Source organism: Perca flavescens, chromosome 20 (assembly GCF_004354835.1).
Source record: "Perca flavescens isolate YP-PL-M2 chromosome 20, PFLA_1.0, whole genome shotgun sequence".
NCBI lineage: Eukaryota > Metazoa > Chordata > Actinopteri > Perciformes > Percidae > Perca > Perca flavescens.
The window spans coordinates 14,850,494-14,876,548 of NC_041350.1; the positions used below are offsets into that span (position 1 = coordinate 14,850,494).

A 26,055-nucleotide genomic window follows, 5' to 3' on the forward strand; every position below is an offset into this window, starting at 1 on the left:
TGTGTGTGTGTCCTGTAGGGGAAGCCATAATGAGAGAAGTGGAGAAGGGAGGGTCATTGTAATGAGTTATCTTAATACGCATTTCTCGCATATATACAATTTCCTTGTATCATTGTAAAAGTCCCATCCATGAGCTGGCTGTCTGTTCTGGTGTTGGGACAGAGGTTGACATGGCCTTAATCTGTCTCTGCACTCCCAACAGTATCCTCACTCTCACTGTCCCACTGAGAGTCTGTTGTATTTATGTTGGCTCCATGCTCCATGTCTCGCTTCAGCCTACAGAACAACAGTAAGCCAGAGTTGTCTAGTCACTGGGCTTCATGGATACTGACCTGACCTCCACTTAGGTCACCAACCAATGGTTAGATTGCAACAAAATTTAATAAGCTACTAACTAAAATGCATTAAGTGTTTATTTCCCTTGTGGCAATTCATTAATCGGTACCTATAGTTCTACAGTCTTACCTTGTAGTGTAAGAGGATTTTCTCTGAAGCCTGTTGTCGTCTAGAGAGGAGTCTGTGAGAAAAGACAACACATTATTTTAAGAAAGTCTGCAATGTGTTTTGGAATGAAGGGGTACTGAATGTTGTCATGGCAACTGTTAAGTGATTATCCAGAGTCTGTATGTGTGTGTGTGTGTGTGTGTGTGTGTGTGTGTGTGTGTGTGTGTGTGTGTGTGTATTCATTTGGGATGAAGGACGAAAGCAAGGCATTGCTCAATCACTCACTCATCCTAAATCGTACTGTGGAGGCGAGTGAGGATTGGACATTGACTATGTGTACAGGCTTAGGCTAATAAGGTTTGCTCTGATAGCTGCTAGAGTCTGCAACACAAGCCTGCCAGCAAAAACAACAACAGTCGAAATGAGCTGTCTCTCACTTCCAACTTAAAGTACAACCAGTTTAAGGATAAGGCTGTGGTTATTCATATTTCTGATTGTCGATACAGCCAACCAAGACAGAAACAATGCCCATCTCTCAGTACTTTCTGACTTCCCTATTTTGTCTGTGACTCAAACCCATTGGTTCCCACTGAAGATGTAAATCTTTGAAAACCAGGCACAAGTATATAGTTTCATTTAAAAAGGCACTGTAATAGTGGCCGGGTTGGGTCAGTGGTAGAGCAGGTGCACATATACTGAGAGGTTTATGCCTTGATGCAGAGGGCCAGGGTTTGAATCCGACCTGTGACAATTTCCTGCATGTCTTCCCCCTCTCTCTCTCCCCTTTCACAACTAGCTGTCCTGTCAAAAATTAAAGGTAGAAAAGCCCCAAAAAATAATCTTAAAAAAAAAAGGCACTGTAATTTCCCAAAACAGCTTGGCACTGTAATTTATAGCAAACATTACTCAAACCAGAGTAAATGTCAGGACTATTTTCAACTGCGGATTAATACACATTTGGAGTGACACAGCTTGTCCACACAGGAGGCGTTTTAACTGCGTTTTTCAGTCATCTGTATCGTGCAAGTCTGAGGGAACATACAGTTCTTTTTTAATGTATGCAGCCGCCAACAAAGACTGCGTAATGGCATTTATTTAGGCATACATTTCTATGCTTCAAGTCAATGTGTAACTATGTATTGTGTATTGGGTTCTGTGTGCTGTCAAGATGCGGATGACCTACAGTCAATAATGTGCCATTTTATGTAACCAAGGAGGACACGGAGGATTAAAAAAACATGATGGACTCTTCAGAAGAGGTAATTATCTTCACTCGATTTTTAGTAATGACTACTAATGTAAACTTGATTTGGTTTAAGGCAACGGGTTTCAACGCAAATTTCTAGTAAAGTCAACTAATTTGGTATAACGGTGTATATGGACCCTTGTTTCCAAGGTCAAGGATTAACTTTTTATCTCAACTTTTAAGCCAACATGGACAGAAAGTCTTGTTTGAAAGAAATGGATATTTGAAATATAAAACTGTGCAAAATCCATCTGCTGAGGAAGATTGTGAGATGGGATCTGGAGTTCTTGCATGGCTACTAAATGGATGTTGTAATATTGTTTTGTCAACTGCTATTACCAAGGTCAAGGATTGACTTTCTTATATACTTTTGTTGAAAGAGTATGATATATTCTAGGGGAGATACAAAGTTCAAAATTATTAACAAAATTTGTCTACTTTGAGCTCATATATTATGTAAATACTAAACAACACCAACTTATTAAGCAGCATTTGCATGCTGAAACAAACCCATATGGAAGTGAAAATATGTTTGCTGCAGGAGGCAGAGACATTTACTATTCTAAGCATCTGGGCAGGAGAAAGGCCACGGGCCAAGCACCCAGAGGAATTCACCTTTCCCTGAGAAGCATGCTCAGTTGCCACGGGTGACAGGGGAAATGTCAGGGACTTCTTTCTTCTTTCGTAACTCTTAGCAATGAAGAAGCACTGTATATAATGGCAGGCATGTTATGATGTTTTCTTACAAACCCTGCAAAAAAATGACATCCATCCAGTCAGTGTGAGATGTTTCTCTGAAAAAAAACTTAGTAGTGCACCACTCTGCTGGAACAACAACTACCATTGCCACTTTGGTGCTACCACTTTCCACTGTGGTTTGGATAAAAGCAGATGTTCATACAATTAATTGCCCCATCCACCCTCAGATGTGGCTTCAGGGACCAATGAGACCTGTAGTATGTACAGGCTTGTCCTGAGGCTAGTTTGTATGCAGACACACTGCTTCAGACACTAAGCTAACATGCACCTGCATTTATTAGCTGCCTCTCCCCAGCTCGGTTAAATCTGGTCTGTGATTATTTTTGGAGACGGTTTGATCAAGGGAATTACTGTCATTAGTAGTGCACTTTGTCAGACTTTAAAGGAATAGTTAGACATTTTGGGAAACATGCTTATTTTCTTTATTGCAGAGTTAGAAGGTTTCTGGTTTTTATACTAATTAAACAAGCCAGATATGTGTTAATTAGTGAGCTTTAGAGATGCTGATAGGCAAATGTCATTACCTTTGGAGAGCCAGGCTAGCCAGTCTAGTCTTCCAGTCTTTATGCTAATCTAAGATAACTGGTTGCATGTGGTAGGTTCATATTTAACATAGGCTACAGATAGTGGTACCAATCTTCTCATCTAACTTTTGGCAAGAAAGCATATTAATCAACATATTTTCCCAAATTTAAACTATTCCTTTCAATGGTCTAACATTAGTCACCAGTATTGTATGCAATATACTTATGCACATTTCCTGAAGGCATACTGTGCACATTCACTCTTGCACTACTACTAACCACATGAAGAGCGACTCACTGCCTCTCAAAAACACTTCATCATAGACCACAGTAGAGGAGAGCAATAAGGAGTTCATGGCACAAGATGAGTGGGTTGAGCTGAATTAATTTTAATTTCAGATCACAGCACTTCACTTTTGACAGATGAAAACTCGTTAGTCTGACAGAGATAAATCTCAAATGCAGTCTGTCCTTAAACCTCAACCTTCTTGGAGATATAACAACCCACATTTACAGCAGTCTCACATACTGCATGAAATAAAGTACTTATGATACACACATTTTATAAAGAAGAGCAAAAACCGGTGGACATGTGGAAAGCTAATTTACCTCTAAATAGACCTTGGATGGCCAACCCGACAGTATATGAACAGACTTGACAGGATACAATAAAACTAGTTAAACATGAAAACGGACAATCCCTCCTTGCATGGTCATTAGAGCTAAGAATACCCTAATACGTTTTATTATATTTTTCAAAGGAAAGTATGTTTAATGATCTGTGTAACAAACTTCTGCGAGAGAAACCCACAGGACATGTTGATAGTTCAGAGACAGAAATTTTGAGATGTGCTTTGATGTTTTTTTTCCAAATATATTTTACTTCCTGATTCTCTGCACCGACCACTTCGTTCTCTCTCTGCTGTCGGCTTACATCTGTTTTATACAGCATTAAAAACTACAGTTAGATTCCTTGCAAAATGGAGCTAATATATATAATTTACGGAATACAAATAATAATAAATTTTATAAAAGTACAGCTGAAGAAAAATCGTATCACAGGCCTATGATTTTCAATGATTAAACTATAAAAAACCCTCTCATACAGAACACAAAATGGATTAAAACAACAGGACTGAACAACAATAAGCTTTACAGCTGTTCTGAGAGAAGATCTACTGAACTAATCAACAACAGTGCGGTCACGGTTAATCAAATATGTTAGAATTAAAATGGCCTATAGAGAAATCATATAAAAGGGAAATATGCTTTATCCTCTACAGAGAGCTTGGTCATACTTATTGGATAATCTGTATGATCAAAGAATACAACAGCTTAGAAGCACAAATATATTAATTGATATTAACAACTAGGCACCAACAAAGACACGATACAAAACATCTTTAAAAAAGCGATGGAACTGCTGTGATGTAGACACACAGTAAGTTAGCTTAGTGTTGACCTGGGCAGTTCTTGACCTTAAAAAAAAAAAAAAAAAAGTACTTGCTTGTTCCGGGACTTTTGATCCCATCATATGGTCTTCATCTGCAGATGAACTTTGTTCAGTTGTTTGAGCTGTAGACAATCATTTAGTTTACTCTTAAAAGCTCTAGAAGGCAAGTAAGTGGACTTTGATTGAGTTGTTTTCTCATCATAGTCAAGAATTAACTTTAAAGCACGGAGAAAAGTCCTAAACATGCAGAGAGGAGTGGAAAGTTTAAACAGCTGCAATTCCATAACATCTGAACAAACTAATCTGCAGATAAAGGCCATGTTATATGGTCGAAAGCTCCAGAAAATGGTGGTAAGTGGACCTTGTGTGAAGACTGTCAATATTTTAGTGGAATGAGCCTACTGCTTGTCTGTTGACTACCTACCAATTGACTGTTGAATGAAAATCACTACTCTGGGTTGTTTTTGTGTTTGTTGTTGTTCTGTTTTCATCTCTTCGATGTTTCTCCGCTTCATAGTTTTCAGTCCATGCAGCATATTTTAGGTCATGCTGGATTGTCACTTGAAAGGGAGTGTTTGTTCAAGGCACAGCAAGAGACATAAATAACAAACTGCAATCAGTTAACCATTCAGTTTCATGAGAAAAAAAACTTTCATCCCTCCACAAAAAAAAACTTAAAAATAACCCCAAAATACAAAACTCACAAACATACAGACTGACGGTAAAACAATGAGATTAGCATGTGTGAAACCTGATCTTATGGATAAGGATGGAAATGCATACCTCATTTATACAACATAGTCAACATGCAGTGGAGTGTCACACAGAATAGGTTAATGCAACTGAAATCATGGTACAGTCTGGTAGTGCCTGAATATTACTGTTTGTATTTGGGACATAAATAAAACATTTTTATCATTTTATTTTCATCACAGAACTTTGACCAACACTAAACAAATACCAAGATTTTGAGCCATTATGGTAACGCATTATTATTATTATTATTATTATTATTATCATTTAATATAATGGCCTTAGTAGTAACACAGTATGTCAGATAATTACAAATTTTAATTCCTCAAGAGATTTTGATATTGTTTTCTTGCAATGAGAGAAAGTAGACTCTATGGCATACATATTTTCAAAATGTTCTACAATTTGGGATATAAAGGTATTTGTATTCATGCCGAGAGTTAAATGAGAAGATCATATCTGAGAGTGGTATTGATCTTCTCAACTAACTCTCAGCAAGAAAGCAAACTAGCATATGCCAAATGTTGAACTATACCTATAAAATAAATAAATAAAAATCAAGCAGGATCACATACACAGTCAAAACAGCATAATGACGGAATACTTTGATTAAGATGGGACAGCTCTGCAAATCCTTAACCAATCTCCAGTAGCCAAAGCCCCAAACCCAAAGCACAATATCAATGACACCAGAAATTCTGTAGCAAAAATAGCAACCTTAAATTGATAATAGTTACAATAAGCTTCAGGTACAGTCAAGCTGCTTGTGCCTTCTTGGAGAGAGTTTACATATATTACAGTACATGTCTGAGTTACATTCGGCCCTGCTCCGTCTGTCTGCTCTCTCACTGCAGATGGCTTCACAACTAGCTGCCCTCACCCTCAGTCTCCCTGAGCTCTGTCGCTGAGGAACCAGATATCACCCGTGCCCAGACCACTCTGTCAGTCTGCCGGGGCAAGCCTGCTCACACCACCCACACTGATGGGAACTTTCACTTCCACTCATGTTCAAGTGGCACAGGATGGACAGACTATCTCTGATAGCAGCCCAAAAGGAAATTCCGGCCCAGTCACTTTCATTAGTTTTAACCTTTTTAACTTGCAAATGAAGCCATAGAAGAAGCTGGAATCCCTTTCACGGAGCATCCAATAGTTTACTAAACTAACTAAAATAATTTGTACATTTAGGGATGTATCTTCTGTAGAGATTGATGTATTTTGTCCGTGAGACAGGTTCAGGAGATGTTTTGGCAAACTGCTGTCTATATATTTATAGTGATGTTTATATGGATCCTGCTCCTGTATTCTTTTCTCTAAGGGTTGTTCATCCTTTCTAACAAGCCAAGTCTGGTCTCAGGGTCTGAAGCAGCTAAGTTGGAGTCTGAGGTTTGACGCGAAAATGGGGCATTGTGGCATTTAGCAATCTGTGTTCCCCAGTTGAAGGACACGTGGAATCAGCGTGGGGGATTTGTTGTCACTGGAAAATTACATGGCTGTCCATGAGCGGGCTGGAGCAGTAGGGGTCTGGGGGGTCTTGGAGCTCAGTCTCATGGGTCTGGGCGTGGCCTTCCTCACACTCCTCTTCCTCCTCTGGGCCGTGGCTTGTACTCTGGGAGCTGGCCATGGCGCCGTAGCTTTGGTGGGCAGGGGAGGGCATGGGAGTCAAAGCCAGCTCTGGTTCCAGCAGCACGGACGCCACAAACAGCTGGGGGAGGAAGATCAGATATAGTTAATGATGGTGTCACACAGTAAATCATTCAATTCACGGGGAGTATATGAGATGAAAGTATATTTTAAATTTGGGTTTGTTTGCCCACCCTACACTTAAGATGTAAATACTTGCACCAAGTTAACATCTGAACAAATGAATAACTGAGTTTTCAAACCCTGAATCCAGTCTAAAAAACAAATTAAATGGCAAACATTATACATCCAGTTTTTGGAGAGAATATAACCTATATGCTTTGAAGGATCATGTGAAGGATCACTCAGTAAAGTATTTAGGTCAAAAATAATACAATCCTGGAAGATATGTTTAATGGTATACTTTCAGGCTAATAAGAGAAAAAAGTAATACTGTACACTGGAGGCAGTGGTGGATGTTACAGTACTCCTGTCTCCATCAATGAACGTCCCCTCTGCTGGCTGATCAGACATCTGAAACAAAGAAAATGCATACCATTCATTCAATATTTGTGTGTCTTCAGCTGAACTTAGTTGTGTGAGTTATGAGCTGACCTGGTAGCTCGTTGACTTGTCTGGTTGCTTCCTAAGGCACAAGCGGAAGAGGGAAAAGGCAATACAGGAGATCAGGGACACTAAGGTGAAGAGGGTGATGGGATGCGCCGGACCTATGACAGTAAGGGGAGATTGCAAGAAATGACATGGTCACACTCTTAATACAATGACAGTTACAGAAATTGTAACAGGATAGAAAGTGGAAAGTGATAAAGTACCTAATCTGAGCATAGAGAAGAAGAGCAGCCAGAACATGCAGAGGATGGGAGCCAGGATGACCTGGCTGATGGCTGCTCTGTGGATCCGCTGGCTGAGTTTGGTGGGAACGTATGCATAGTAGATGTTGTATCGGTCAACCATGTGCTTCAGGATCACATAGAGCAGACCTAGAGGGGCAGGGAAAACACATTATACATCTAAAACACTATTAACACTAATACTACTATCTAAAACACAAAATTGACAGCAGTGTTTTTGATTAAAAGGCGAAAAGTTAAAAAACCTGGTATGGTCCTTTAAAATCATAGTGATATTTTCTTCTATCCAACCTCCCAACCTCCACCAAACCCCAAAGATAAGGCTTTAGGGCCTCAAACACTGAATATATGAGGCTCAATGCAAAGTGTATTGCAATGTGAAATCAATTATTGTGACATGGCTACAGTGTGACCTGATTGAAAAAAAACAAAAACAAAAATATGGCTTAAAAACAAGCATTTTCCGTTTATTTTTCAAATGAATATTTTGCTGTTCAGATTTGGCAGTTATCCTGTGTTGCTTCTTTGTGGTTCCACACAATAAGGTCTAACTCGACTAATGAGATTATCTGCCTCAGCTCTGCCTTTACAAAAATGTCAATTTTCAGAAAACAGCACAGGTAAAATACACAGAACAGCAGGGTAGTAAGTATGAAAGGGCCTGTTCGGACTGCGGATTTGACTGCAGAAGTAAATAGAAGCTTGGTGCGCTCTGGGCAGAGACAGGAGCAGAGTGGGCGTCTGGCTCACAACTCACTGTGTCTGGGTGTCTGGGACTACAACAGCAAATTCACACAGTCTGCATCAGACTGGCAGGCAGTGGAGGACAGTGAGGTTACAGTGTGAGGGGAGACGACACATACACAGCTAAGAGGGAAGGTGATGGGATTGTGAAGAAAGACAGAAGGTGGAAAAGAAGGAAGAGGTATATTAGGATAAAGGAGGGTAACCTATATGTTGCTCACCAAAGGGTGTAATGATGGGACATGTGATGCTGTAGGTCATGCTGACTGCAAAGATACACATGGTCCACGCATACTCCAGGCCAAACTGGAACTCATAGGCCTGGCTCTGCAGGTGAAAACACAAACCCAGTAAGAGTGTTGCATCTTAAAACATAGCACAATCTAATGTACCTGACATAAAAACAGTGAGATAAGCATGAAAGGCTCAGCTGACCCGTTTGACATGAATGCGCTCAGCCTGGGACTTGGCAAAGCAGAGGCGGACGGCATACACCGTCAGTGCTGGGATACGAAGCAGCTCCATAGATGTGCCAATCAGACTGGATGTAATCACATAGTTTACAAAGAATGCACCGTTGTCGGGAAGAAACACACACCTGGACCCAGAAAAGAGTGAAGCCTGAGTGTGTGGCTGCCAACAAATCGTCTTTTTAGGAGTCATAATACTCTAGGTACATTTTATTTCAACAAGAAGAAGAATCTTACTGGAATTTGACCTCCTTCTCATCCAGGAAGTTGACATCGAAGAGCCATGTGAAGAACAGGTCCAGACTACAGAAAGAATCAAATAAAAGCCAAACAATTAAAAAGTAAAATCAAAAGAATTGCGTAAAAATATATATTAATAATTAATATATTAATATACATAAATATATATTTTGTGTCTGTAGATGTGTTATAGGTGTACCTGGACAGACCAAGTGAGGGCAGGATGATGACCATGAAGACCAGCAGGAAAAAGCACTTGTGCATCGTTACTTGGTTCTCACCAGATCTGAGACATTAAATGAATAACATGGGATTGTAAGAACATTATTATGCACCGTATTACCATATTTAGTTATAAAACATATATACGCAGTACCCTTCAACATAATTCATTCATAATGTGAAACAATGTAATGTAAAGTCAGCTGACTCTACATTTAAACGACAGTTAGGTTCATTAGCACAAACTATGCTTTTCACTCCAGTAAACATCACGCCTGCACAACATGTTTGCGGGGGTGCTTATGTACAGAAAGGGTGCTCGTAGGTGCTGCGTGAGGTTGTCTCCTTATGCACAGTTGTTCTGCTCCTCCTCCTGCTCGTCACCATGTGCCGTTCCCCTGTGCATGGTGACTATTGTGCATATCATTATCCTCACATGGAGATCTCTATGACAACCTGCCCAGAATAACAGTGCAGGGACAGTGACAGAGAAGGGGAGGGAGAGAGTAAAAAGAGCAACAGGGTGAAAGAGAAAAAAATAATTGAGATGAGAAAAAAAAGAAATGCTGAGAGTTGAGAGGAAGACAGACAGCTACACATGAAGGGTCCATTTAAAGGAGCAAAGGAAAGGCATTTCCATTTCAGAGGAGAGAGGAGAGTGGTGGTCAATGGCTGGTGAGTACCTGGTCCAGTGGGACTCAAAGAAGGCTGAGTAATAGACGATAAAGGGCAGCAGCACTGAAAACGCCCACAGCAGGAGGGTTGGGAAGAACTGGGTAATGACAGGGCTCTGGATTGGACAGCAAAATTATGAATTAATGAAACTGGAGGATTCAAATGTAGCATTAAGGTCACACAGTTCAACTCGATATTAAACTCTGACCCGCAGACTGTCCACAGGCTTTGTGACGTTGAACTTGTCCATCGTGTTGACGATGATGGCAGGAGTGGTGAGGAAGAAGAGCAACAGGAAAAGGAGGATGTTGAGGAGGACACATTGCAGCCACCAGCGAGATCCGCACACTGACAGGTTTTCCCTGGTGACGGGTGAAATAATGAGCCTCAATTCACAATCATCCAGCATGACAGACAGCCTATTTAACACACTAGTCTCCCCTGACACTCCTGTACTGTATGTATTGACATAAGTCTGAAATAGCCAAGCTCAGACGCCTCTTGTATGTGAGTTGGTGAGCATGTTTCCACTGCACTGGACTGGAGAGCGGGTTGGGAACAGCACACTTCAACGCTCAGTTTTAATGAAGGAACAAAAGTACCTGCTCCAGTCATCTAGTTAGTGCAGAAAACACATCAACACACAAACACACTGCAGCCAATCAGGCATGAAGCATGAACAGTGAGCGCTACAATCTCTTTGGTTAATATCCCATACATATACATTACTCACTTGTTACATAATCTCACTGGGACTGCTGCATTTGCTCTAAAGATAAGAAACATGCATTATAGCTAGCCCAATCATGGATAGAGAATGAGCTTTTTAAATGGTGTTGAAATCTGCTAAAACACATTGATGCATGTTAAAGGAACACGCCGACTTATTGGGAATTTAGCTTATTCACCATAACCCCCAGAGTTAGACAAGTCGATACATATCCTTCTCATCTCCATGCATGCTGTAATGCTGTCTGACGGCTCCAGCGGCATCAGGCCAGCACAGAACATGCAGGTGAATGGTTCCAGCAATCCCACTGCTCCGAATAAGTGACAAAATAACGCCAACATGTTCCTATTTACATGTTGTGATTTATAAGTCTGGCGTGTACAAAAAACAACGTAACATGAGACACAGCCGTCTTCTAACTGTAAACAAACCGGGAACTATATTCTCAGGTGGAAGAATATAGTACTTGGGCGGAGTGATATGCTCGCAGCAAGCCTGTCTGAGAATATAGTTCCCGGTTTGTTTACTGTTAGAAGATGGCTGTGTCTCATGTTACGTTGTTTTTTGTACACGCTGTGACTTTACAAATCACAACATGTAAATAGGAACATGTTGGCGTTATTTTGTCACTTTTGTCTGGTCGGAGCAGTAGGCTAGTTGGAACCAGTTACCTGCAGGATCTGTGCTGGGCTAAGCTAATGTTGGAACCGTCAGACAGCCTTACAGCACGCACAGAGATGAGAATGGTATGTATCGACTTGTCTTACTCTGGGGGTTATGGTGAATAAGCTAAATTCCCAATAAGTCGGCGGGTTCCTTTAAATGTTGCTGTTAGCTATTTTGATGTTCTTAAAGAAGAGCCCAGAGCTTAATGAAAATATTGTAGAAATGTGAATGCATTTACTCTAAAAAAGATGAGATGCATAATTTGCATAATGTACCTTCTTGTCTAAATATATAGACTCTTTGAGGTCCATCATTACAAGCTAATGTTGCATTGACAAACAAAATTACAGCCTACACAACTTTGGTTTAAAGTCTAGCCAAGATCCAGTGCTTTCTAGGATACCAAATATATCAGTGTTAATTAAAGGGGAATGTGTCTGAATGATGCATAAGACATGTAAAAGTCGATAATACACTCAAAATATGTGTCCAAGTCGGGTTGCTTCGGTTTCCTCCCACAGTCCAAAGACACGCAGCAGGTTAGGTTAATAAATTGCTTGTACTAGTTGTAAATGTGAGTGTGAATGATTGTCTGTCAGTGTACCAATGCATGCTGGGATTGGTTACAGCTCCCTGCAACCATGCACAGGATAAGTATAATAGATAGATGGATATCTCCCTTGTTTTAAGTGCTAGAAAAAGTAGTATGATTTTGTCAGTGTGGAAAATGTTGACTTTGAGGCTAACCAAGGGGAAATAAGGTTTAAGTTCCACTAATGTCAGTACTGACCAAATGATGTCACTGGGAGCAGGTGCGTAGCTGACCCCCCATTTATGCGACTGCACCACAGTGGTGATGCTGGACTGCTGAGGGCTGCGACGGCAGCGTACACAACCGTAGTCCTTCACAATGCTGGAAAACAAAACAAGTGTTCTGCATCAGTACTCAGTAATGCCCGCTTTTATGCCACTTCATACATTTTATGGCTGCTCCCTGCTGTGACAGGGTTTACGTGATGAGAGGACCTGACAGACATAAACCACAATGTCATGCTGTTGTTTACTCACACAGCAGTCATCCTCTCATCACGAAAAGTCACAAAGGCGATGCCGAGCCTCTTCATGGAAATGCGGTTCTTCTCGGCATTAAACTCGTCTGTCCGCTTTTCTTCTAACTCGCTGTAGTACTGTTCTGCATCCACCTGCAGAAAAAAGTTAGAGCACAAATTACTAACTGCATCTTTCACTCTCAGAGATCCCCATATTTACAGTGGCAGGATATAGCTTGTTGCTGCATGCACCTACTTCTGGATTGCAGTGCCATCCAGTGGTAACATCCTTTTTGTGCAGCACCTACTAATCCCAGTTATGCTGATAAAAAAGTACCTTTTCAAAGCCACAGATGTCGCAGCAGAATATCTGAGCACACGGATGGGTCTTGATCATGATCTTCCCCTCCTTTTGGGCCTTTGTGGCAAAGTACAGCCTGCCTTTCATTGCCTTGCGTCTGCAAAACACAGCATCCTCAGACAAGAGCCTCACACTGATTCCAAACTGTGTTGCTCCAATCTGTAGCAGCTACTGTACCTCTCTAAATCCAGTCTCATCAGATTGTGGACATCAAAGCAGAAACGGATATCAGTGACAGTACAGCTGGGGTAGGCCTCACTAGTGAACGGAGCAAAAAGAAGTAATCGTAATGAAGACAATGAGATTGTGCATGTACAATGGTCAGGGCTTCCTTGAGACATGAATCAAACATCATTTAACTTGACTTAACAATGAAAAAGAGAAGAAAACATGTACTGGAAGTGTTTGGTGATGAGTCCTGGGTCAGAGATCTCTCTTGGTATGGATGTAATCATCAGTGTCCTGGCTACCTGCAACACATAATGTAACCACCATGAGAAGTAGCTTTAATAAACTGCAACAACAACAAAAAAATCACCATCTTATCATGCTAAAGTGGACAGTCTATATGGATGGCAATGCCGGCCTCTTGGTTCACCACTTTGATTCAGACAGAAATATCTCAACAACTACATGAACAAATGTGGTGCACACATCCATTGTCCCCAGAGGATGTATACTAATGACTTTGGTGATCCTCTGACTTTTCCCCTAGCGCCACCAGCAGGTTGACATTTGTGGTCCAGAGTGAAATGTCTTTACAACTACTGGATGGATTGCCATGAAATCTGGAACACACATTTATGTTCCCCTCAGGATGAATTGTAATCACTTTGGTGATCTATTAACTTTTCATCCAACAAAACAATCATAATCTACTTCATGAGCAAACTATCATGACATTCCCACCAGTGTCAGCTATACTTTGTGTTTAGCCCAAATCAGCATGCTGAAACACTGAAAAAGAGAAAGAGACTTATTAATTTTATAGGATATTGTTTGCAGTGTCAAAATGGCCAGGCCTTGATGTTTAAACCGTATGATTTGATGGTGACAGACCTTCTCATCTTCCCCGTACTCCAGCCGTATCAAGTGGTGAGCCATACACAGCAACGTGACGATGAAGTATACCAGAGCCAAGATGCTGTGGAGCCACAGAAAGCTGTCCCTATGAGGCACAAAAACTCTGTTGTAGTTTGAACAAATATAGAAGTCCAGTTTTTCATGGTTCTGTGCTATTTCATGAGATTTAATGTCATTCAGACTTACTTTGCGCTAACATTAGCCAGTGTTGTTCTTCCAAAGTTTTCAGGACTGTCTCCTGTAGAAATAATGAAATATGACAGAGAGGGAGACATTTTAATTTTCTAATGATTTAAAGGAAACCCCTCCTCTTTTGTTTGGAGGCTACAATGAAGCAATGTCACTATTCAGAGAAAATGTTTTCCATCCAATTTAATGACATCTCTCTCATCTCAATGAAATTTTCACACAAAATTCAAACATTGCAGCAATGCCTAACTCTGCTGTTTTAATTTGGTCACCCTTTGTTTGCTGTTACCATGGCAGTCTGTCATTGGGTGGTGGTTTATTTAATGACTAGGGTGACACACTGGTTCATAAGATGACAGCCAGCAGTAATAAAAACGTTTCTGTGGACAGCCCAGCTCCTCATAGACCCCATAATGGCTCCTGCCTTCATCCTGTTATGGAATCGCTTACTCATTGCTTCCTACAAAATAAGCACACAACTGCCAAAAGGCATTTCTGCTGTACCCTAATAACTAATTTTCTGCACCATCCCACCCCTGACACCTACATGTGTATGTTAAGAGGAAATGAAGCACTTTCTATTCCTATAATTCTAGGCTTGATGAATTGCCACTTGTATGCTAGCAACTCCCATTACTGTAGATAAAATGCAGCCTTTGTGTAAATGTACACTGTGAACCCAGATTTAGCTGTGATTAAACTTTTTAGTGGTCACTACTTATTCTTTCACGTTTTGTTAAAAACCATATTCATTACCAAATCACATCAGTTGTTTGTAATAATCAGCTTAAGTATGCAGTGTACAGATCATATTAAGCAGAGATAACTAAGGATGTTAAGTTTCTGTATGGAAGGCGCGGGGTCATTTGAACTGTTCTGCGCTGAAGCGATGCAAAGGCTCATGGGAAAAAAAATATACGTTCTGAACGCTTTCTCTCCTTTTTTATATTAATTTTTTTATTTAACCTTTATTTATCCAGGTAAGTCGATTGAGAACATATTCTCATTTACAACGACGACCTGTCACATTCACACAGTTACACATTCATACCTGGAAGCTGCCCAGTACAACCACAGTCGTGCAGTGAAATGATGCTATACACAGGGTAGAAGTAGCTCTTTTTGCTGAGTGAACCTTTCTATGCATTACAAACCAATGAGAGAGTGCAATGTCTTATGTGTATTATTAAATTTTCTGATATGTTGGAATAAATGTATAGTATACATTGTTCTTCAAACTAAGCGGTCACAAAGGCAAAACAATATTTAAAGTATGTGAACACATATCTTTAATAGCGAGAAGTTGCCTGATGATTTCTTATGTTTCTTTGCATGTTTAAAGCTATAGTGCAGGGATGGCGAACCTGTGGCTCTTGAGTCGTATGCGGCTCTTTGCCTGCTCCTTTGAGGCTCTTACTGTGTACTGTGTTATTGGTGGATTTTTTTTTTTTACTTTTTAAACATTTCAGATAAGTAAAAAAAAAATTTGCCAATTATTTTAAAATAAAAAATAATGCAGCAGAGTGTTTTTATGGAAAGATTCCGCAACTTGAGGAAAAACAGCTTCCTGATTAACCCTTTTACTGCTGAATCAGATTGTGTGAAAGCCCCTCTAGTGACAAATGAGTGAAAGAGTCGCTTCGAGTGGCCACAACTGAGTACAACCAGACCTAAAAAGGATTGTGGATAACAAAGACTGTCAGGTTTCACACTGAGTCAATCTGAGTCAAAAAAAAACTATGAAAACTGCTATGTATTATGACTGTCATTAGATCTGGAAGTCACTGTTGCTGTTGTAATGTGGACATGCATGCAAGCGTGTGTCTTTTTGCTATGGTGCGTGTTTTTTTGTGGCTCTTTATGCTGAACTGGTTGGCGACCCCTGCTATAGTGCGTAGTTTCTGGTGTCCCCACGAGGAATTTTAAGTAATGACAACAAAACTGTCAGCACGTCCATAAGCTACAAGCCTTTTGTGATTGCGCACCATAGCTTGAATGTAATGTTCATTAATATAAAAAAGTTACGCACTAAAGCTTTAACTTAATATGCTTATTTTAGACAACATGACTCCAGAAAAAAAGAACTTTTGTTTACTAATGATTTTTTTGTAATGACTACTAATGTAAACTTGATTTGTCTGCTGCATCTACTGTTAATACTGTACAACTTGACCTGTTAAGTTTCACCTTGTGTTAAACCTTAGACGGTTTAAGGCAACGGGTTTCCACGCAAATTTCTAGTAATGTCAACTAATTTTGGATAACAGAGTATATAAATTGTATTAGTTTCACTTCATAATGTTATTTTATGGCTCATTTTAGTTTAAAATGAACTTTTGAGTTGATTTCATCTTTGATCTAATTTTATACTATACTACTAATTTTTTGGTCTTTTTCTGCCTTTAATTGATAGGACAGCTAGGTGAGAAAGGGGAGAGAGAGGAGGAAGACATGCAGGAAATCATCACTGGTCAGATTTGAACCCTGGACCTCTGCGTCAAGGCATAAGCAGAGGTCTCAGTATATGTACACCTGCTCTATCCACTGATCCAACCTGGCCACTACTTCGGCTTTTTTTAAACTCAGCTTTACCAGTGATTGTTTTAAGCTAAAGTTTTGGTGCATTTAACCAATAAATCCTTTGGTGTGTAGGTGTGTGTAATTGTCTCTGTGTGGCCTGTGAGATGCCCCATGTGCCTCCCCTATGGTAAAGGATATCCCTTGGCTTTTCAAACAGTCGGCCAGCTAGACCATCATCTGCAGACAAAAATACCCAGGAGGTTTCCGGAAAGGTTGACGGGCAGGATTACGGCCAAAGACAGCAGGCAAACCACTGTCATGAGCACGATGATGTGGCGCTGGAAGGACAGGTATGTTACGGCGTCAATGCCGCATTTGCTACGTATCTCCTCATCCCTGGGGAAATAGAGAGAGGGGAAACATTCAGAATCCCTTAATCCCATATCTAAGAGATCCCAAACTCTGTATGCTACATGGCAAAAAGGTGTTGCAAATGGTTTCTTCAGGTGTCAATAATGGAATTTCCACACAATATACATGTGATGATAATCGGAGCTGTGCAATTTTAACCTAAGACATCTATTTGCAGGACAAATGGGCCTACATCTTATATCTCATCATGATTAAAACTATGGCACCACTACTTTGGTTCCAGAAGCTGTGGTTACCAGGCGGGAGGTTCAGGAAAGCCAGTGTCATAAAAATAGAACAAAAACAAAAACATAAAGAATAAAAAAGAAGAAAAGAGGGGCACGCTAGTCACATGAAGGCCCACACATTGCGAACTCTCAGGGTGGGTTTACACTTTCCCAGGGCGAGATGCTGGCACGGGAGCTAAAAACAGAGGCACCCAAACCCTGCCATAATACTATGGAAACCATGGACACCGTGGTAATTGCCTTTTTACAGGCCTAAATATGTTGTGTGTAGTCAGACTGGAGCAAGAGCAAATATTCAAGGGGAAACCACGGCACCGGCGGTCGCATGAGCCCAGACTCGTTTGTTTTTGCTGCTAAATGACATATAACAAGAGACTTTACATTTGCCGGTTACATCAGCTTTGAAGACAGTGGGCCAATAAAAGGATGGAAGCTAAAATGAGAGAAGGGTAAAAATAATTACAAGGGCAACTGCTTTGTGCACTTACTTCATGTGGTAAAGTGATGAGAGCCACGAGCAGAAGCCCTGAAAGGAGAGGAGAATCATAAAACATCCAATGGATTAGTTATTTAAGATACATAAATTACATATGTATGCAAGTCTGTGCATACCACATCTGGCTATTTGCATGCATCCACTATTTGCATTGTAATAAGGTCTCAGAGTGACACAGAAGAGGAGATTTAATAGGTCTAGCCTGGAGCAGTAACCACTTTACTGCAGCCTCAGCTTTGAGTAGGCACAGGACGATGACTCCAGTCTGGCTCTTTGTCTTACACTGTTATAAACATGCAGATAGTGACCTCAGTCTATCACACAGGTGTCATGGACTCACAGCTGAGTCATGAGCCCAACTTTCCTCTTTCAACAGTTGACGCAATGCCATCTTAGTCATGTGGACTTTATTGTAAAAGTGCAGACATCAATATATCATTGACAAATTAACTGTGACACTGTGGTATAGTTACAGTAAATAAATGAGAATATGATCAGGAAGACTGAGACTGTCTAACATCAGTGGTATTGTTGATAATAGTCTTTCTTAAAAAGTTGACTTGTTTCTACATTTCCCATAACGCTTTCTCCTTTATATTTTGCAGTGTACAGAAAACTGGAGTCTATCAGTCTTCTCCTCAAATGCTATGACTTCTTACCCTAATTTTACTATATGTGGAGTTTTTAACCACTAGTGGCGCTGTAGAGCAGTGTTAGGTTGATCAGGTCCCTTTATTGTTTGCACGTGTTCTACCAGCACTGCACAAGCAGACTGTCACCTTTTACCTGTGACACAACTTTCATTGTCTTTGTAGTATCTCACAGCAATGAAATGAGCACGTAAGAGTCTGATTGCCCTTCCTGGCTTCAGTTGCTGTGGACGTGACCATGCTGTGTGCCAAGGTGCACTGGCTGGCATTAGAGGAAGCATAGTGGAACATTTTCCCTATTGTTTGGAGCAAAGTTGTTTGGCTACTCTAGTTTTGCACAAGAGCTCAGGGCATCAAGGCAGGAGAAAAAAGAAAGAGTATTGAATTGAAAAAGGAAAACGCAAAAAAAAGATATGTAGATATGTTGGGTGAACGGAAAATGGAGAGGATTTTGGACCAACATATGGGTGGCACTGTTTTTCCTGGGATAGTAAGCCAGTTTTCTTTGTTGTCGCACCATTAGCTATAACAGCTTATTTTTGCTAGTTTGCCATATGTCAGTGCATGCCTACTTACACATCCAGCTGATAAGTAGCAACATTAGCATTCATTCAAAGTTGATTTTGTGTTTTCACTCTCCTTTTAACTCTGGTCTCCACCAATCAAATTTGTATTCCTGTTAAATGCTCCACTAGCTACTGTAGTCGCTTTGGTAACTTTGGTGCAGGACAGAAAGCATACAGTGGGTTTATCAAAGCTTTTTCGCTGAAAACTGTTGTCTGCTGTGGCTGGAAACTAGGTTGATAAGAGTGGATCTTAAGCGCTGTAAAATCAAAATAATGAACTAAAAGATAAGATAAACACTCCATATAGCTGAAAGAAACTGCTGAGTTGGATGATCTTTCTTTGTGGTTTTGTCGCTAGCTGTGACCCCTTCCACGTTACACATAGTTATTTGATACATTGTTAATGAAAAAAATATGAATTTTTTAAAGTAAGGCAGCAGAGCCACACTCGGCTGTAAACTAAGAATGGGAACAATGCAGGTTTCAACACATAAACCTTTAATTTATCCCAAAATGCTATTACAGAGTTCCTTGGTGCTTTAGGAGCTATTGGAAAACTCTCCGCACAGGCAAACAAAACAAAACTCACCATGTCCTTGGTCTCAGAGTCAGAGGGACTAGACTCGGACGGAGACTTTTCTTTCTCACTTGGTTCTCCATAAAACAGGGATGTGAGACTGAATTGGGAAGACAAGATGAACAAATAAACAGCAAGATCATCATATTGATTGTGGCCTGACACAACCTTATCAATACATCCAATATGTAACATAATGTAACTGCTCTAGACAGTCTCACAGTCTGAAACCAATCCCTGTGTGTGTATACATAAAACAAGACATAAAACCGATTCAGTATGGTTGAATCCAATAAAGCCAGTGTGATGATTGAATTTGTAGATATTTCTCTCTGGGCTGTACCACTGACAGTTCAACTGTGTGTCAAATTAAGCCGCATAATTAAAAAGTATACGAGAGAGGACCACTTGGCAAAACACACAGATGCTGCTTGCCCTTGGGTACTATGAAGCCGCTGCTGGTCAGGCAGAACTAATCAAGCCTGCACTCCCCTGGATAGGAACTCAGGTCAAGCAGAGGAAAACTGCTGCAGATTTGTGCAGACGGCGGTGTGGACCTTGACTCGTTTTGCATCCTTTAAAAGGTATCTGATAATTGATTCATTGTGTAAAGGATAATTCTGGTGATATTCTATTGTTTTCTTACTCCACACACATGCATTACTTGTTTAAGTAATGTTTTCTAAAGTACTACAGTGCGCATATGTTTTTGGAAATGATTTAGCCTTTTATAAAAATGAAACTTATATTTGGGACCTGTTTCTCCTAGAAACTATAGTAGACTTTGGGTTGAGTGCCACAGACAGGGCGAAAAGTACAGGAAAATAAGGTTGGTAAAGTATTGAGAGATGGACTAACACATTTTTGTTTTGATCTCTTTATGGGATTTGTTGGCAGTGAGAAAAATATAGAATAACATCAGCCTTCTAGCCTGGACCTTTTAAGTTATTTATCAAAATAAAATTGCCAAACATTGGCTGGTTCAGGCTTCTAAAATGTGATGGTTTGTTGGTTTTATATTGTTGTATATTGATACTATGATTTTAGGAATGTTGATCAGGACAAAACAAGCTACTTATTTCCAAATTTCTGTTAGTTGTAGCCCTAAAAAAAAACAGTAAATAGACTGTTCCAGCCGAACAACTCTGTGCTTACATATACTATGTATGTTATGTCTGGCGTGTGTTAACACTTTGATATTTTCACTGTTAATATGACATGTCAAAGTGATCAGTCCAATAACAACAAATGATTATTAGAAGCAAGGCAGAGTAGCTCTTTGCAGTAATTTGCCTCCTACACAGTATCATTTATACTCAGCAGAGGGCGCTGAGGCTTCAGGATCAGGACTCAGGAGTGGTTCCTCTGAGAATTATTTCTCCATCTTAAATGTTGTCATGGCTCACAAACCAGCAAGTGTATCAGATTGTTTTGCATAAGACAGCAAGTGATAGCTTTACCTGTCATTCTCCATCAGTAAAGCTAGGCGGCCATAGTCCCATGCAGCCTTCCTCAGACAGGAGAACATGAGCAACAAGAACTGTAACACAGAACAAGAATATGAATGCATGAAGCTCCTGAGAATCTGATTTACACAATCGCACACATCCTACTCTGGGCCTCTCCAAAACCTCTCTCATACTGCTCCATTTGAAAGCTGTGCGCTGGCTCTGCATTCTCATAAAGAGCCTACAAATAACAGACAGTTTAAAAAATGCAGCAGCAATAATGAACCATCTTATTTCTTTAGAGTGGTACGTGGTTGTCTTGGAAACTACCAGACAGGTCAGCATGCACACGTCAACACATGATGTGCACTGATGAAAAATGAGTGTAGTCAATAGCAAGAACAAATGAAAGGCCTCTTTTCTGCCACAAATGGAGAGCTAGCATCAACAATTAAACAAAAAGGCCTATTCAGTGTCATATTATAAACAATAGTGGATTCAAGCTTAACAGCCCTGGTTCATTATAAAGAGCATCACTTAGCGATGATGGATGAATGCTGACATATGCAAATGAGTGCAGATGATGGTTTGATTTTAATTACAGCATTAAATTATTAACTCATTAGAGTTTAGAAGACATTTGTTTTAGTGGGCAGGGATGGCAGCCATGTAAATCAGAAAAAAGCCCAATAATGCTGAATATAGCCAAACAATTGGAGTGGCCTTGATGAAGGATTGTAGCTGAATAATGAGTGTGTGATCACATTAACAGTCAGGTTCTGGACTTGATTCATGGGCATGTTTCCTTAAGTCCCGCTGATGATTTATTATTATTCTGTGTGACGATGGAATTGATACAGAGGCGTGCTCCTGTCACCTGGGGGGGAAGCGTGCTTTGACTCATGCTTGTCTTTAAGAGACACCGCTTGACCCTATGTGTTGTCTTGACAACCTAGCAGCGATAAAATGAGCCAATTAAAACACGGAGGTGGCAGATTGAGAGTGATATAAGTGTGGAGATCAAGCTTGACAATGCCTGACATAATACTTATTATCTGGAGACAGGGGGACAAATATGCCACTATGTCTGTAAATAGTGTATACACTGTTTTATATACTACATGAGAGGACAATTGCAGATTTACTGCAATTTAATGTCTATGACATGCACATAACGTGTGTGTGTTCTTGTACATTATTATGAGATCCAAATGCCCTGACATATACAAAAAGTCTCCAACATGTTTCTGTTTCTTTACTTATCATATACTAGTGCACTTTCATAAAGTTGAGGTACTTGTGAGGGACATATTAAAAAAAGTATAGTCAAAAATAAAGCAGCAGAGGCCTTTAGTCCCTCGTATAGGTCCAGCTCCAAAAACACTGGATAATCAAGTCCCATAACATAACCTGTTAGCAACTTGTATTATATCCTTCCCAGCTGGTAAAAATGTATATCTTTCAAACATCATGCTTCCAGCTTAGACTTTCTATTAAAAAAAGTGTTGTCTTCAAATCCAAGACGAGGTAACCCTAATGACATCCTGATATCCTCCGGGGGATTTTCTCACACCTTAGAAAGCTCCCCTACAGTGACAAAGGACATTATACAGCTGTTTTGAGTAGCAGTCCTAATAAGTAGTTTTGTGTAAGTATGACAAGTAAACTCATCTAAAACAAATGGAGTGCACTTTGCCAGTCAAGTTAAGAGAAATATAAGGTTCCACGCATATTCCTAGTTTTATTTCTATTATTACGGTTTTTGTTTAAATTAGGATTACAAATTTTGCTTTTAAGCATCATCAAAATTATACACTAATAATTATAGGAACTGTCAATACAGACATTGCCTACTGCAGATGCAGAATCATATCTAAAGCTTTGACTTCCTACTTTTATCAGCCAATGGATATACATATTTAAAATCCCATATAATAATACACTTGGCATTGGCCTTTCATAATTTTGATTTAGAGTTAGGATTTGAAGCAGAAGGTCCTCTTAATCAATAAAAAAAGAGCATGTGTGTGTTGACATGTTTTGGATACTCAGTATTTCTGCATTCTTTTCACACATTCATGTGTGGTGTCCAGCACCACTAACACTCCAGATGCTGCTGTTGTACTTTATTATCATCAAGAGCAGAGTGAAGCACTTGAGATAAGATGTCCATTAGATACTGTATTTTTTTTATTTATTTTTTTACAGAAACAGCCCTCTGACCATGTATCACCTCTTGTTGTCTGTTTGTATCAGGGCTCTTCGCAATATCTCAACAGGGTGTTGGCAGCTCTGGATGTATTCACAGACCTTGTTATCGAGGTTATTTCTAAGCAGCAGCAAATAAGAGATGACTCGGAGTGTAAAATATGGACAAAAAGCTACCTATTAAAGACAGCAAACATGGTTCTAAGTAGAGCTGAAACATTAGTCAATTTATTGATTTTTGAATTGTCATATTATTAATTCATTTTTAGTAATAAGTCATTTATATTTAATTTTGTACTTATATCTTTTGATTTTGCACTGTTGGTTGGAAGACATTTTAAGTCATCACCATGAAACCAAGAAATAATCAGCAGAATAATCAACAATGAAATAATCAGTTGCAGCCCTTATTCTATCGTCTCTTCTATCGAATTCAAGTGCACTGGGTATTATAGAAAGTGGGACAATAGGAAAATGGCAAAACATCATTACAAAAGCTGTTTGATAACATAATTTCAAAACAAATGTTAATTGACCATGGCTTTCCTATATCATTGGGTGGTTGGGTGTGAGTCTGTACCATCCAGAGCACGACATTGATGGCGAGGACCGTGGGCACCCCTCCAAACGGCAGACCCTGGAGGACGCTGCTGCGGGAGTGCGAGCGGTAGCATCTTTCAGCAGTGTTGTTTTCTTCCCCAAAAGGGTCCAGGTAGCTCAGAACATCCAGCTCCACAGCTCTCCCCTCCACAGGGGGCGCTCTTGTCACAAACAGCTCAGAGTGCGCCATCAGCACAGGACCATACCTGAAGGAAAAACAGAGAAATAAAGAAAGAGACCATTAGCCAAGTTTGGTCAACTGTTGGACTTACTGTATGTCTTTTTTGTGAGAACTTATGGTAGCAATGCCCTAAAGCATACCCTGCTTTATCATCTATTTTACTCTAAATAAGACCATAGTCATGCTGTGTTGAAAAAGACTAGCGATTGAGACCATAAACTTGTTAGGAAAATGTTTACTGAGGTAATAAATTAAGTGAGAAGTAGGTTCATTTCCTCATAGACTTTTTTACAATCTGACTTCTTTTTGTGACCAGTGAAGTCGCCCCATGCTGGCTATTAGAAGGAATGGAAGTGTAAGGCACTTTTGCATTGGGTTCACTTTTCAGGCCCGGAGGTTGCCGCTTGGCTAAATGCTAGCATTTAGTAGTTTAGCTAACCTACTGTTTAGCATTTAGCTAAAAACACTAGCTATTTCTACAGTAACAGAAGAGGAAGAAAGTCATCAAACTGAAAAATGTGGGTTATATAACAATATTAGCTAAAGTTTGTCACTATAAGCAAATGGTCATACCAGGTCAAGGAAGGCTGTAACAGAAAATCGCCCTGAAGGAATTGGATTGACTAAAGGTGCGTTTTACTGCTGAATATAACTGAATGAATACAACTTTTCATTTCATAGGAGAAAGAATGTGTTATTTATTGTCTCAAAAGTTGCATAGCCTTGCTTTAAACAGAAGTTTTAAGTCTTAGTCATGTTATTTGTTGCCATAGCGTCCATCTTTTCAATATTTACTCACCCTATACAAGCCTGTTTACAATTTATTTACATAGAATTATGATATTTGTGGATTTTAATGAAGACAGTGGCTGTGTTGTTGGTAATAAGCAATGAAATTGTGATTTAATGTTGTGTTATTTTTTTACTTTGCAGTGCCACTCACTCTAAGTGCAGTTATCATAGCATTTCCAAGGATCAGTCTAAAGATCACAGTCCATTAGCAGCTATTGATCTGTGTCTGTTTCTTTATTTGACAAATGAACATGGAGACGTTGCATGGATAGACAAACTGATTGGATGACAGGCATACTGCAAGCTCTTTGAAAAGCCATAATATGTGACAGGAAGATGCTAAGAGCCCATTTACCACGTAGACAAGAGCATATTTATTTTGTAAAAAGTCAGAACAAAGGTAAAACTGTGTACTCCACTGCAATTTTGAACAGCTTTTTGAAGATAGGCAGTTTCTGTGCACTTCTTTCTCTGTCTATAGAAGCATGTCTAGGATATGTTCATTCACAATTACATGACCACAGAATGGAGCCCTCTCCACACTATAGGCTACATTCAGACTGCAGGCAAAAGTGGCCCAAATCAGATTTTTTTGGGGTCAAGTGATCAGGTCAGACTTCTTCAGAAGTAGTGTGAACACTCAAATCTTGCCCACATCTTATTTTTTTCAAATCAGATTTAGACCACTTCCATATGTGGTCCTGAATCAGAACCAGGTCTGATTATTTTCAATGCAGCTGTAGTGTGAACAACCAAGGTGGATTTGATGTGACTTTTAAGTCAATCTACATCGACATTTTTCACAATTATGCGCTGGCGGGAGTTAGCCCTAGACACAGACAGTAAAATTAAAAACTTGACCAGGCCTACAAAAAAAAAAAAAAAAAAAAAACAGTGATGGAGCAAGTCAATAGAGGGAGAGTGAGGTGTTAGACCTAATTAGTGTATGGGGAGATACAGTACTTCAATCAAAACTAGAAGGATCATTAATGTTACGGCTGCCATTACACAAACATTTTGAAATAAAAGCAAAAATGCTTACAAAGCTTTGCATCAATACTGTGATTCCACCTGAGTGAAAGACATCAATCATGGGAAAAAAACAAGATTCCACGATATATTGAGAGATGTTGTTACTGTGACGGTAACACAGTGTAGTAAACACGCTGTGTGTTCCGCAGCAGTAAATGGCAGCCAAAACTGCATCACAACACCCTGCTGTCCAACTCTCACAAGAGCTGTGAGGTAACACGAG

The 26,055-nt window shown here is 39.8% G+C and overlaps 1 protein-coding gene across 1 annotated transcript; it reads right to left on the reverse strand.

The window, feature by feature from the left end:
• Window positions 1–176: 176 nt before the first annotated feature.
• On the reverse strand, window positions 177–24,338 carry tmem63c (transmembrane protein 63C). Its single transcript, XM_028566346.1, has 25 exons — window positions 24,322–24,338; window positions 23,808–24,033; window positions 21,032–21,111; window positions 19,584–19,671; window positions 17,771–17,808; window positions 16,877–17,019; window positions 14,101–14,149; window positions 13,891–13,999; window positions 13,228–13,301; window positions 13,009–13,089; window positions 12,808–12,928; window positions 12,490–12,623; window positions 12,212–12,334; window positions 10,234–10,387; window positions 10,034–10,140; window positions 9,328–9,414; window positions 9,126–9,191; window positions 8,854–9,016; window positions 8,640–8,745; window positions 7,636–7,803; window positions 7,418–7,530; window positions 6,669–6,884; window positions 6,060–6,126; window positions 466–517; window positions 177–276 (listed from the first exon to the last, which is right to left on the reverse strand). The coding sequence occupies exons 1-25, from the start codon at window positions 24,336–24,338 to the stop codon at window positions 177–179; spliced, it is 2,682 nt and encodes an 893-aa protein (XP_028422147.1).
• Window positions 24,339–26,055: the final 1,717 nt, after the last annotated feature.